Below are 13,504 nucleotides of genomic sequence, written 5' to 3' on the forward strand. Positions count from 1 at the left end.
AGGGTCACATATGCACTTCCTGGAATTGGTTTCAGTCGGAGCAAGAGAGGTCTTTCTTGGGAACAGGTACCGAAACCCACAGAGTGCATTTGGCTATACAATGAATCTTGATCCACAGGAATTGCCCAATACGCCATGCACAAAAGTTGGGACAGTAATCTCGGAATACCGCTCATTTTATTGGGAGCACCATGCAATAAAACGAGCTTCATACATGCAAAGAATACCTAAAACTAAACATCCCACATCCAATGTACTCAGACATTGATATACACATGCAAAATATATTTGATGTCTGAGGCCCCCTGATGATCGCCTTCACTGATGGACCTGGGAGAGTCACATTACGCAATGCCCCAGGGGGGCGATAGTCACTTATGCTAAAAGTACCACCACTTTAGGCAGACCCTAAAACTCGAACAGTTTAACAGCCTGTTAGCAAGCAACGTGCCCTAATCATGCAAAGCACAGGTCAGGAAATGTGTGAGATGAGTCTCCAGCGCTACAAAAAAATACCAGGCCAGAATGTTAAAATCAGGAGCAGGTTGTCGCGTGGACACCCCACCACAGATTTACACCCCGCAACTGGTTAAAGCCGTAGGAGGCTGACATGCGGTGCATGGGAGATTTGTTACAAAGAAGAGCATTACAGTTTGTGCTGTACTTACCTAAGGGAGTTAAGTTCGGCCTTATATTGAGACGAGACATCTGAAGTCTGGACAAGCTTATGTGACTGCACGTTCACTTCATTTTCAAGCAATCCTAAGTTTTCTTTCATTTTTGAAATCGTAGACTGTAAATCAAGCCGTTCAGTTTCAAGCTAGATGTTAAAGAAACGCACACCAATAATACCTTTAATGTTCATGTGACAAACTGATTTAGAAAGCAAATATTTTTCCACAGGCGAGTTGTGACATGCCCCTGAGAAAGAAAGGCCTGAAAACCCATGTTGCCCTTCCACCCAGACTTACTTCATCAATATTGTTTTCCAGGTCTTTGATGTTTTGCTCCATTCTCATTTTCTCCGATATTGATAACTCCTGCTGATTCTGAAAAAAAGAAAGAAGTTATTTATTCTAAGATGTTTACCTGTGTAGCGACGGGATTTTGGAAGTCACCTGTGTGCAGCATGTCTGCTATGTCAGGAGTTGCTGCTTACTTGTTTGAACTGCACTTGATAATTTGCCATTCCCCAGAGCAGTCTGCTATTTATCCGTTCCTGGGCGTCCAGCAGGTACTACTGTCAGGCAAGAACCACCTCCATGCAGCTTTGTGATACAAAACTTTAGATACACTTCGGTTCTACTTGAAAAGCCCTCATGGGGTTACTATCCCACCATTAGATGCACGTGCAGCCCACTGACTTTCAAACAAGTCCACTATATCCACACGCATCCGACCCTCTCAAGCCTTCCCTTGCAAGCTCCCTGCACTTTCACTGCACCTCCACTCATAAGCCAAGAACACCCAACCAGCATTAGGAGTCTCACTTTCTTCAGTAGTCTGAGGTTCAGTACTCTGGACTCACCTTGAACTTTTCTCGTAGACTCTCCTTCTCGGTTGACACCTTGTTGAAATCGGCCAGGGCTTGATTTCTTTCTTCCTCCATTCTGCGCAGGACAGTTTGACTTGCTACAGAAGAAGCCTTGGATTGTGGAGATCTCGCAACCTCTCTTCTCAACACATTCAGTTCGTCCTTGGCCTATAAACATACAGAACTGTTTAATACTAAAATGACTGAGTTGTGTACAGTTCAGAGAGTAATAGAAGCTGTACATGGGATGCTTACCATGTTCCGTGCCACAGAATGGTGTAGGCTTATAAGGTACAAACGTGGACTTGATAGGGAGAAGAGAGTCATTGCTAATATCTTTTATCACTGGCATCTTTGAACCCTACTGAAGCCTCTACCTAAAGTGCATCTGCCCAGTTTGTTTTCTTTCAATCACAAATGGATAGAGATAAATATCTGGATCATTATTCCCTCAACTGTAACATTAAAGACAAGATGAATGTTGCATATTTGCATATTTTTTAAACCAGCGTTCGACAAGATGGGTCATGAGAGTTTGTGATGGTTAAGAGGGGTACTGGTATGTTTTTGATGTCCAGTTTAAATGATCACCTTTGACGCTGCTTTTAAAGGCATTTAAAATATATTTTAATCATCAAATTGCCAGCTAACCACATGTAAATAGTCAATACATTTAGAGATGAAACACAAGGGGAGAGTTTGACAAACACATTGAAGTGGAAAATACGGTCACACCTTTAGCAGTTAGATAGTTATTGTCACACATATGTGTACAAGAACCACATACTCCCCTTTAGTTTCTGGGTGCAGACTTTAGTATGTCATTAATGTGCAAGTCTGTATGCACATTCAGAATGAGCTGAGGATTGGAAAGGGAAGGTAGAATTATTTTAACGTAAGCGCTTCTACTTCAACCATTTTTCTCACACAGGTGATCGCTAGCACACCTCAGCTGTCTTCCATGATTCCAGATATCTGATATGCACTTTGTGAATCGGTTAAAACGTACTTCTCATTAATTGAGATAATACCATACTAAGTTCCCATTCTACTGGTAGTTTCCTAGATGGAGGGAAAACTCTGATTAGGCCCGTAAGGAATTCTTTGATGACTCCGAGGGCAGAATGGAGGCTGATCCAGGGATTGTCTGCATCTTGAGCTGCTAGGTGAACTTTAACTGACATGGTAGAATGTGTTGCAGTTAGACTGAGCATAAGTAAAGTTCTTTTGAAGCACACCAAATAAAGAATTTCCTTCATTTTGCGGAGTAGACTTTATTCATGAAAATTCCCCTACCTTGCACATGCATTTGTCGGAGTTCTTCGGGGATGTCTAAATCAGGGACATCATTGCAGGCTGATAGCTTCAGTCATCAGTCATTCAGGATCTGCCCTTGGCATGTGGGCAGAATGTCTGGTCATGATCCCCGTAGAATTGGTGGTTGGTCTGCTAGTAGAAGATCCATGAATCAATACTGCCTCGGTCATGTTGGGGAGATCAAAATCCCTCTGCACGATTTCCTTTTTAGGGTCGAGCGCGCAAGCGGTCTGGTCCTGTTGTAATCTCTCTGTGGACTTTAAAGCACGCCCATGTCACGCCGGTCACTTTCATTGGTTCGTGGGCTTGCCTTTTAAAATTCGCTTGATTTCATTTGTGAAAGGCATTCATACATCATGCCTTTTCCGGTGTTTAACCCTCCTCGAGGGTACTGGTAAATTACTGAAAACATACGAGGCACCATGTTTTCATCATGGTTTCTGGACTACATTTTCTTTTTAATTCCTACGCAGCGCAATCTCGCTGGATTTTACACAGGGCAATCACTCTCGTTTTTTTTTAAAAAATTGTTTTTTGTAAATTTCCCCCGTCCACATCCCTGCCTGTCCTCCCCTTGAGATTAGCAGTGGCCACCACTGCACAAATGCATTGTCACCCGTCCTCTAGTTTACAACGCTAACTGTTCTAACTCGAGCAAACGCATCACCCATTGCATTGCAAATGCTTGCTCACTTTGCTGCATATAGCCCATATTTGTACCTATTTTTGCGTTTGCTATTTTGAACTGCTGCTGTTTAGGACCATGTGGGTGCCATACATCTGCAAGTACGTTTCTGCTGTCACGCGGCCCTGGAGGGATGAGATGGAGTATCGCAGGGCCTAGGCATAAGATGCATCACAGGTGTGATGTGACCCGCACCCAGCCAGGCACTCATACCAGTCATTGACAAGTTGCATTGACCTGGACACAGATCCTTTAGCAGGGACCTGCCACCTTCGAGGCTTGGGAACCCTTTACCCTCCCAGGCTTGGCATTAGCTGTGAATATTGGTAATAGTTCGTCACCAAGGTATGAGAGCAAACCATGAAGTTGGTAATGGGCAGCCAGGACCAAAATGTCCTCATCTGAAGTTACCTCTTGAGTAGCGCATTATGTCTGTATCGTTGCGTGCTGGGACTTGTATTCCTGCATTTACAAAGATAACTAGAGAACTACAAGTACCAGAGAGCAAAGTTTACAATCGGCTATGGTAAGCAACAGTTTGTGCCTGGTAGACGGGAAGGGGAAGGAGGGGAATGGTTGACAGATGGTTATGAGTCCATAAAAACATTATTTTACTTTCATCCATTATAAAACAAAAACATGCAGGGTCCAATTTGAAAAAAAAATGAATTCAGCATAGCCACAAAACTGTGCCAACCTCTGCTATACACCAAACAAAAATAGTTCAAAGTCATGTTTATATTAACCAACCCTCTCTCTCACCTAAAACGTGTGGCGATAAAACTGAGAGGAAGTGTTCTTAATTTGAACCAGTGGTTTCTGGTGCAGGGCCCCGGCGCTTATTTTTGAGGGCTGGCACTTAGTTTGCTGCCTTAAACATTTCCTGCGTGCAAAAGACACATATGGGAAAGACAGAGGAAAGAAAGACAAAAAAGTCACAAAGGGAGAAAGCAGCAAGAGCGAGCTGAAGGGGCAGGGATCGGCTGTAAATGGATAAACGAGGCCCGAGATGGCATCAGGATTACACTGCCTCAGTATTCTGTGTTTGCACATTTAATTACAGCTGCCGCATGCTTCAAGGAGATGCTGGGCACCGCCATGTTTTTATTTACAAATTAAGCACTATTATGATTCTGGGCGTCAGCTGAGGGTCTCTTCAGATGCCAAGGGTCTTTTCGGATATCGAGTCAGTGGTTTTAAATTCTACTGGAAGACGTCACGGTAATGATTTTACAACCTGGGTGTGGCAGAGCATTAAACTCAAGGCACTCCTGTGCTGTAGCGCTGACAGGTGGAAATGTGAGCGTTCGTGCATGCGCCACATAATCAGAAAATAATGTTGAGAAGGCCAGACAGGCAACACAAATCCAGGATGTCCGATCACCATAAGTGTATGGGAAGTGTTACTTCACGGCGAAACAGGTTTTCCAGTGGAGAAACGACATATTCTAGCGTGAAAGTTAATGTTTTTACCATGTTTATGCACATGTACACGTAAACCTGTTACATTTACACTTGTGTAAAAAAAAGTCTACGCATGTGATTGCTCTGGGAAAGCTGTGAAGTCTGTAGTTTCCAAAGTAAGACGCCTGTAAATCTCGCCAATTTCACAGCAAAAAAAAAGAGCAAGCATTTGCAAAGCAACGGGTCTCGAATTTTGTCGAGTTAGAGCTATTAGCATTGTAAACTCCTAACCAGACTTTTCTTGCCATATTAAATGGAAAAAAAAACAAGAGCGATCACGCTGCGAAATAAAGAGAAAACGTAGTCCAGAAACCATACGGAAAACATGGAGCCTCGTACGTTTCCAGTAGTTGGTCGGTATGCTCGAGGAAGGCTTAACACCGGAATTGGAATGACGTATGCATGCCTTACACTAATGAAAGCAAGCAGATTTTTAAAGGCAAGCCCATTAACCAATGTAAGGGACTGTCGTGACATGGGCGTGGTTAGAAGCCCAAAGAGAGAATACATCAGGGGACGGAGCGCTTTGCGCTCACCCCTAACAAGAGACAATTCACTCTAAATGAAGTATATTTTTGTATATCGGCCTCCGAATTCATGTTAATTATGCTTCTAAAAGTAGTGTATAATTTGCAGCCAGGTCCATTTTGTCATGTAATAAATGGTTAATGCTCCCGTTGAATAGTATTTTGTGGCATTGCGTTGGTCACAGACCCACCACACCTGCTTTGAAGAGGGGGATTCAGTGAGACAGGAGCTTTGTTATAATATTGACCACCCCAATATTAGGCATTTTTGTTACCCATGTGACTGGCACTCTTTTTTTCCTAAGTATGTTGAAAACGAAATTATCTCTGTGGGTTTTCGAGCCTGTTGTCTGTATGAAGCACGCAGATCTGCGCAGCAGGGCCTCAACCCACTGAGCTGTTCTAGAAGAAGCTTGTTAGTCTTTCTCTTCACTGTCAAACACTGCTCAGAATTGCATCCGACAAGGAAAAACATGATGACGGAGTACACAGTTGTAGGGAGCATTTAAAGCATTTTGTACTCGTAAAAAGGTTTCAAATAAACGTATAATTATGTATAAGTTGTGAAACGTTATATTCACAAAAATAATACCAAAAATTGAGTTTGTAGGTTCCAGAAGAACACGAGTCTCTGTTCCTGACGTGGTGAACTTGGCAAGCACTGCAGGGATTGGGGGGTCACAAATATTAACAGAGGCTGTATTTTCGGAGTTGGGTTACATTTCTGAGGAGGGGTTGGCTCCATTAAGGCACCAACTCCCACATGTGCCGCTGCAGCTTCTAGACACAGCTGTTCGGCAGCCCCCCTTGGGCGTTCAGGGCACAGGGCCGCCAGAGGCGTCTCAAGGGTGAGCTCCTAAATGGAGTTCACCAGGAGTGTGCGCTATACTTCAAAAGACGTACTTTTACTGGCAGAAACTGGAGTTAAATCGACATATTGCAGGAGGCCTGGACAGGAGCCCGGCCAGACACAAAGGCCCTTATTACGACTTTGGTGGTCTTTTCCTAAGACCAGCGAAGCCGTGGGCGCCAGAAGAGGGCCAGTGCTGGCGGTCTTCCGCCCGCCATATTACAAGTACTAAAGGATTTCCTCCACACTTCGGGCAAAAATCCTCCAGTAGTCGTGCTGTTGGTCGGAGGCGCAGGGGCGGGTCCTCCACCGCCCCCACCCCGCCAAAAGGACTCCACCTGCCGTATTACGACCTGTAATACAGCCTGGCGGTGTCCTGATGCGTGGCGCTGGCAGCAGTGGAATCGCATGTTCCCGTTCCCTGCAGGACGACCTCCTCACCGGACAAGGTAAGTTGATCGTCCAACAGCGGAGGGGGCTGGGAGGATGGGAGCTGTTGTGTGTACGTGTGGGTATAGGTGTTTGGATGCGTGTAGGATTATTGAAGTGAGTGCATGTTGGAATGTTTGTGTGAATGCGAGTATGGATGCGTGTGAGTGGATGCATGTATGGATGCGTGTGAGTGAATGCATGTAAGTGTGGGTGAATGAGTGCATACGGGGTGCGTGTGTATGTATGTGTGTGTGTATGCGGGAGGGGGGTGCTGTACTGGAAGGGGTGTTGGGGTGCTGTACTGGAAGGGGTTGGGGGTGCTGTACTGGAAGGGGGTTCTGGTATGGAAGGGGGTCATAGGAGGAGGTTGGGATTGCAGGGGTTAGGGGGAATCGTCTGCTGGTGACAGGAAAGAAATTTCCTGTCACCCGTAGCCCTTCCGCCACGGTTTTCGTGGTGGTGCCACTGCCGCGGAAACCCTGGTGGAGAGCTGATTAGTGATACTGCCATCGGTCTTCAGTGGACCACAGGTCGGAAATGCTAATCTCCGGCCCAGCTGTCCAGCCACCCTAGCGGTATAGTCGGGGATGTGAAGGGTTGGCAGAGGCCAACCCGCCACACTCGTAAAATGGCAGTCTTCACCTCCGACCCATCGGCGGCGGGACCGCCACCGCAAGTCTGGCAGTCAGTAGACCGCCAGACTCGTAATGAGCGGCAAAGTTCATGGTCGAATAATCTCTTTCGGGGGACTTCCTTTCCAATATTGGTGCAATGCATAACATAGGGAATCTGTAGTACTGGACAACATGCATTTTAAAGCATTGGGTCTGTAGCGCTCCGAGTATAACAGTACTAAATACCATTCGCAGAGATTTTGGAGTTCTCCTTCAGCGAATGTTATCACAATAAATGGCAAATGTTATTTTTCATTGAGCCTATACACCTAGTATATTGTGGAAGATCATGTTCTAGTTAATGGGGCACTCTGTGGAAAATTACACATTCTGAAACCTAATATGACTTAAACAAAACCTTTACTAGATATTTCAGGATCCTCCACCATACCATGATATGAATTCAAAGTTTTTTATTCATTCCAGAATTAATAAGCTTCTTGCCAACTGAACATCTTTGCCAACACTTTTCGTTCTCATGGCAGTAACCAGTGGAAGTTTATAAGGGCTAGTGTGGTATGTTATTAAAGTATTTATTATTAAATTATACAGTCACAAGTGTGACATTCAACATAGCAACAATTTATTTGCCATCAGTCATCTAATCTTTAGGTGCTAAGAGGCAAAATGATTGTCATCCAATATATGGTCAGTCGATTATATTCACAGGAGCATTGCACTAATAAAGTCCTTATGCTACTCTTCCCTCAGAGTTTTGAATCCTCATGTAAATAAACATTCATAATTGGAAGTAACATGCAGTATCGATTTAGGAATGGAATCCTGGAAATCTAAGATTTGATGAACTCTGAGAGTGGACTCGACCAGTGTGTGGCTACATTTTCAAATTATGCATTATCTTTGTTTATCTACGCCAAAGCACTTGGACAAACAGTAAAACAGTTTCCCTTCTTCATCCAGCAATCAGTGATTTTTAGGGTCGAGCACACAAGCGCTCTGGCCTGTTGTAATCTCTGTTTAGGCTTTTAACCACGCCCACTCTTGCTATTCATTGTTTGTTGTGCTTGTCTTAATGATTCATTTTTATTGGTGCATTTTGTGAAATGTCCCTCCTTTGTGTGCTGAGTTCCCTCCCAGGCGTTTTAACTAAGTGAACATTTCTGTTGGCCATTACACTACGTCATGCTTCCTCCTGTTACAGCGTACAATGGCCCCTCCCCCGGTTTCGGTTTGCCTTTCATCCCAGCCTCAATCCTTTCTAGACATTCATGTAGGGAGCCAATAACTATTGCGCTCACACGCATGGCGGCCATGGTGCTTTGACTAGGCTTGCTTATGTCAATTGTTTTACTTTTCAATTTCAATTTATGTTGCAAGTCTAGTTAAGAATTTACAACACTAATAGCTCTAACTCGAGCAAAAACGAGACCCATTACATTGCAAATGCTTGTTAGTTTTACAATTAGTCTGGGAAATAGGGGAAGAGGAGGAGAAGGTTATGGAAATGTCTTGTAGCATGCAAACAAAAGTGCATTCTCTTGTGAACCTGCTTGCCGATCCCAGGTTGATTTATAGCTTTCCACATACAGTGAACACTATTTTGAGTCGTTCATCCCTCAGTTCCCATTCGTGGCAGTCCTGAGATGTTCTGCTGATGTAATCTGCGTGATTGTTCTCTATACCTGGGCGAATGTTCTGGTCTTATTGAGATTTGATGTCTCATGGTCTGCTTCCAGAGGTCCTGTGGTTCTGCTGAAAGGATGTGGGATCTTGTTCCCCCCTGTTTGCTTGTGGAATTGTTGAAGAGCTTTCTTGACAGCTCTCAATTCCATTACGCTGATTTGTAACTTTTTGCCTTGAATCGACCACAGCTCTACTTTCAGTGTTATATTTTGTATGAGGAAAAATACTGAGTAGATATCTACATTTTGATGTTGTTTTGAGACTAATTCCATTGCTCTCTTGCATAGCATGCTGATAATTTCTGCCTTCAGCAAGGATAGAGGGTTGGCTTGACTTTGGGTGGACCTGACCTGGCAGTTCGGACTGGACTGTTTCCTAACTAAGGTGGCATGGTGAGCAAAAAAGTGATGGATTGGGATGCTGCCTCGAACGATTACCAGTCGCTGAGATTAATTTGAGCATTCCATCCATCATCTTGTTTTTGCACTGATACCCTAGGAGCATCAGGTATGCCAATATGTGGGTCCCAAGTTCACTGTGCCGCTGGAACCAAACTATTCTATATCCTGGCGTGGCAGTTCGGGCTGGACTAGTCCCATTGGAGCAGGGTCAAGACTGATTTGCATATGGCTCGGTCCAAACTGAGGAGGCATGGTGAGCAAAAAGCGATAGATTGGGATGAAGCCCTGAGCCTTTTCCAGTGGCTGAGATTGATCCAAGCAGTCCATCCATCACTTTGTTGTTTTCGCATTGATGCTCCATGTGGGCCGGGTATGACCAGATGTGGGTCCCAGGCTCACTGCGGCATTGGAACCAAGCTATACCTGGCTAAAGAGCCCTAACTAGTGCAAAACCGGTCCTAGGTTGCTTGTGGTCCAGTTCAGGGAGGACCGGGCAGTTCGGACTGAATTGTTCCCATGAGGAACAGGGTCAAAACTGATTTGTGCATGGTTGGGTCCAACTGGTGTGGCATGGTGGGCAAAAATCAATGGATTGAGATGCGGCCCCAAGTGATAGCCAGTAACTGAGATTACCTGGAGCATAAAGTCCATCACTGTGCTTTTTTTGTATTGACTTTGGGTGGTGACATTGGTGAAGGACGCTGAAGGAATTTCAGCATGTCCGAGTTTAATCATATCGAAGACCCACCTTCCTATAGTGATTTTTTTTAGGACTATGGTATTTCTATAGTGCAAACTTAGGAAAAAGAAAGCAGAGTGCTGTACACGGTCAAAGATGAGCATAAAGTCAATGAGTAATAGGAGACGTAGCTGGATTGCACATACATTGTGATGTAGTGTACTTTTAAGAGTGTTGTGGCTGAAAATGTCCTGCAAATTGTGCAGTCACTTGACATATGGTCAGGGTGACGGTAATAAATACATTTCCTATGGGGGTCATCAGAAAACATCTTCTAATTCCCACGTCACATCCTTTGACTAGGATTCATTTAGATGATTTTTCCATCTCAAAATGTAATGAAAATTGCCTTTTTCAGGGGTAGTAGCAAAGTATCTCAACACAAATCATCTAAGAATGGGGTAGAAGTCAAATTTATAATGAAAAACTAGCCCCATCAGTCAGAGGATAGAGCAGAGCCCCCAGACTCCCTTTACACATAACATGCAGTAGAAATCTGACTTGAGATGGCCTCTACAAAGAATGAGGGCAGGGACACTCTTAAGCCATTGGCTACAGTTTGGGTCTTATCCAAAGAGGTGAGTGTGCTACTCAACTGGCCCTGTGTTAGCTCCTTTTCAGTCTGATAGTGACCTGTTCTGAAGTTACCATGGACTCCACCTTGATGATGGAGAATGATTCAAGCATGTGAATCTATATCAGATCCAAACCTGGAGAACAGAAGAATGCTCAAGGTGAGTGGGTGGCTTCTCATTCTGTTCGAAAAGACTTGCAACAAGCAATAAAATGTTTAAAAACAGCTAAAAAAAAAAGGTTTGCTCTAATAAACTAAATTAAGGATGAAGAAAAAAATTAGAAACATCTATGCTTCACGGTAAATGGAAAAAGGAACTCCAACTTAAGAAATAAAAGCCACAAAGATAAACATTGATGATAATTACACATGGAACAATGTCTACTCTCAAAATAGTGTGCCGCTCAAAGGAGAGATGACAATACGTCTGCATAAACAATTGTATCAATGTCCAAGACACTGACAGTCTTGTCCAGTCCACCCTTGGTACGGAAAGCCGTTAATCTGAAAAGGAACACACTAATAGGGGCAGATTTGACTTAGTAGCATATCTACATCCCTTTCAAGGCCCAACACCAACTTAGGTTCTGCATTGTCTGGATTTTCAATTCGTGGACTAAATAAAAGACAACCTATTTGTATTTTTACAGAATTCCAGTGCATGCAAAGGGAAGGAAAAGGGAATCTTGTGATGATTTCCACATGAGCAATAGAGTATAATATATATTACATTTAAACATTTTTCCACGATCATCTTGAGCGTGAAAAGACATTAAATGCATTTCAAGAACATTGATCAAAGTTGTGTGGCAAGGCATTTCACAAACACATCTAGAATAATAACAGTTAATGCATTTTTGTCAGTAGAGATATGTGTAAAAGAAATGTTGTTTCTTACCTGGTCATAAAGGATATTTATCTTATCTCTTTCAGCTGTCAACATTTTAACATTAGATTGAATTTCCACCATGTGCTTTTCAAATCTGTCTAACATGGTCTGTAGATCATCCCTTTCCCTTATAATCTGATTTAATTCAGAATTATATGCACCACTCTGGAAAGTAAAATATACAATCATTTAACCAACTGTATGCATATGGTCCCTCCTGAGAGAACACATGTGTGTCGGTCTGACTTTCTCAATTAACTACCATTGTCAATAACTGTATACCAGAGCTGGGCAGGAAGACATTTTCAAGTGCAGTGGATCTAGAATGCTTACGTCGTGGTTCTGAGCAGGACATGAATAACTCAGTATGAAAGGTCTATGGGCCATGCATTTCTCTTTTTCACTCTTATTCTGTTCTGTGCTTTTTCATTTCCTGGGTGTATCATACATTTCCTGATATATGCATGTTAATTAATTTCCTCCAACTCTACCTGGAAGCTTCTTTCTAGGGGTGAATCGGCTCCCTCTACTCCTCTGAATACATCATCATTTACCAAAAGTAACCCAACGCACACATTCCTGGTTCTCTAAGTTTAACAAAATCCTTAGACTAACTTATTTCCTGGCCTCACCCACCTTCATACTGCCCATTAAAAGACCAAGTCTCAGCTCAGCTTGCCATATTCAGTGTCATTAATGCTAAATCAGTCACAAAGTGACAGCTGTGTGCGATAGCCTCAATTCTCACAACTTCAAAAACATTGGAATTACAGAAACATTGCTCATTACCAGAAATCTCAGCAGCCAGGACAATCTTCTTTTACTCTAATTTTACCCCTTTCAGTCGCTTACAATCTAAAGCCAACTCAGACTGATGAACAAGTTACTTACCTCTGGTAACACCTTATCTGGTAGAGAATGGTACAGATTCCTTACCTTAGAATTATCCACATGAGCCAGACTAGATCCAGAAATATTTTTGTGAGCAGTATCATTGCGAGCTGGTAGGTGGCGCTGTTCGGCTCACGTGGCGTCGTCAGAATTGTCCATGCCGGAAGTGACGTTCGCAGTGCCTACATGGGTGCCACCCAGGCGAGCTGGAGTCAGTTTCTTTTCGCAACTTTTCACCCCAGAAGCACAGAGACATGGAGAAAACTCACCACTGGTTTGGAAATCTATGGCCCTGAAAGAGATATAGCCCTGTTCCTAGAAATCTGTTCACAAAACCAGGAGTATGTGTCAGTCGATAAGGAATTTGTGGCTAGATATAGCCTCTACCAGATAAGGCGTTACCGAAGTGAGTAACTTGTTAATCTGACAGAGATTTCAAGCCACAGCTTCTTTCTCTTACAATAGGTAGTCAAGAAATACTTTACCGGAAGGTGGGTCTGCAGACCAACTTCAGACAAGGAAGTCCTGCAGGACTAAATGGGGAAAATGTCTATCCCGTTGGACCTGACTGTCCAGGCAGTAGTGTTTCGTAGATATGTGCAATGAGGCCCATGTTGCTGCCTAGCAGATGTCCAGGACCAGAACGCCCCATGCTAATGCAGTGGTCACAGCTTTAGCTCTGGTGGAATGAGCTTGCAAGGGGTTGCTTCTTGGTGAACGCGTAGCAGATCTCTTTACACAGAATGATCCATCTGGAGATGGTCCACTTCTGCAAGGCCCATCCTTTCTTCGACCAGGCCCACCTCACGAAGAGTTGGTCATTCACCCAGAACTCTCGTTTGTGGTCAAGGTAGAACAACAGGTCTCTTTTTGGGGCTAGACA

The 13,504-nt window shown here is 43.7% G+C and overlaps 1 protein-coding gene across 1 annotated transcript in view; it reads right to left on the reverse strand.

Moving 5' to 3' along the window:
- CEP135 (centrosomal protein 135) overlaps positions 1-13,504 on the reverse strand; it is a 278,727-nt gene that overhangs the window by 155,708 nt on the left and 109,515 nt on the right. Inside the window, exons 12-15 of the mRNA XM_069200895.1 lie at positions 11,740-11,895; positions 1,529-1,702; positions 972-1,049; positions 669-820 (exon numbers count right to left, since the gene is read on the reverse strand). Coding sequence (XP_069056996.1) covers positions 669-820; positions 972-1,049; positions 1,529-1,702; positions 11,740-11,895 — 560 coding nt within the window. The remainder of the gene's footprint in view (positions 1-668; positions 821-971; positions 1,050-1,528; positions 1,703-11,739; positions 11,896-13,504) is intronic.

Source organism: Pleurodeles waltl, chromosome 1_2 (assembly GCF_031143425.1).
Source record: "Pleurodeles waltl isolate 20211129_DDA chromosome 1_2, aPleWal1.hap1.20221129, whole genome shotgun sequence".
Taxonomy (NCBI): domain Eukaryota; kingdom Metazoa; phylum Chordata; class Amphibia; order Caudata; family Salamandridae; genus Pleurodeles; species Pleurodeles waltl.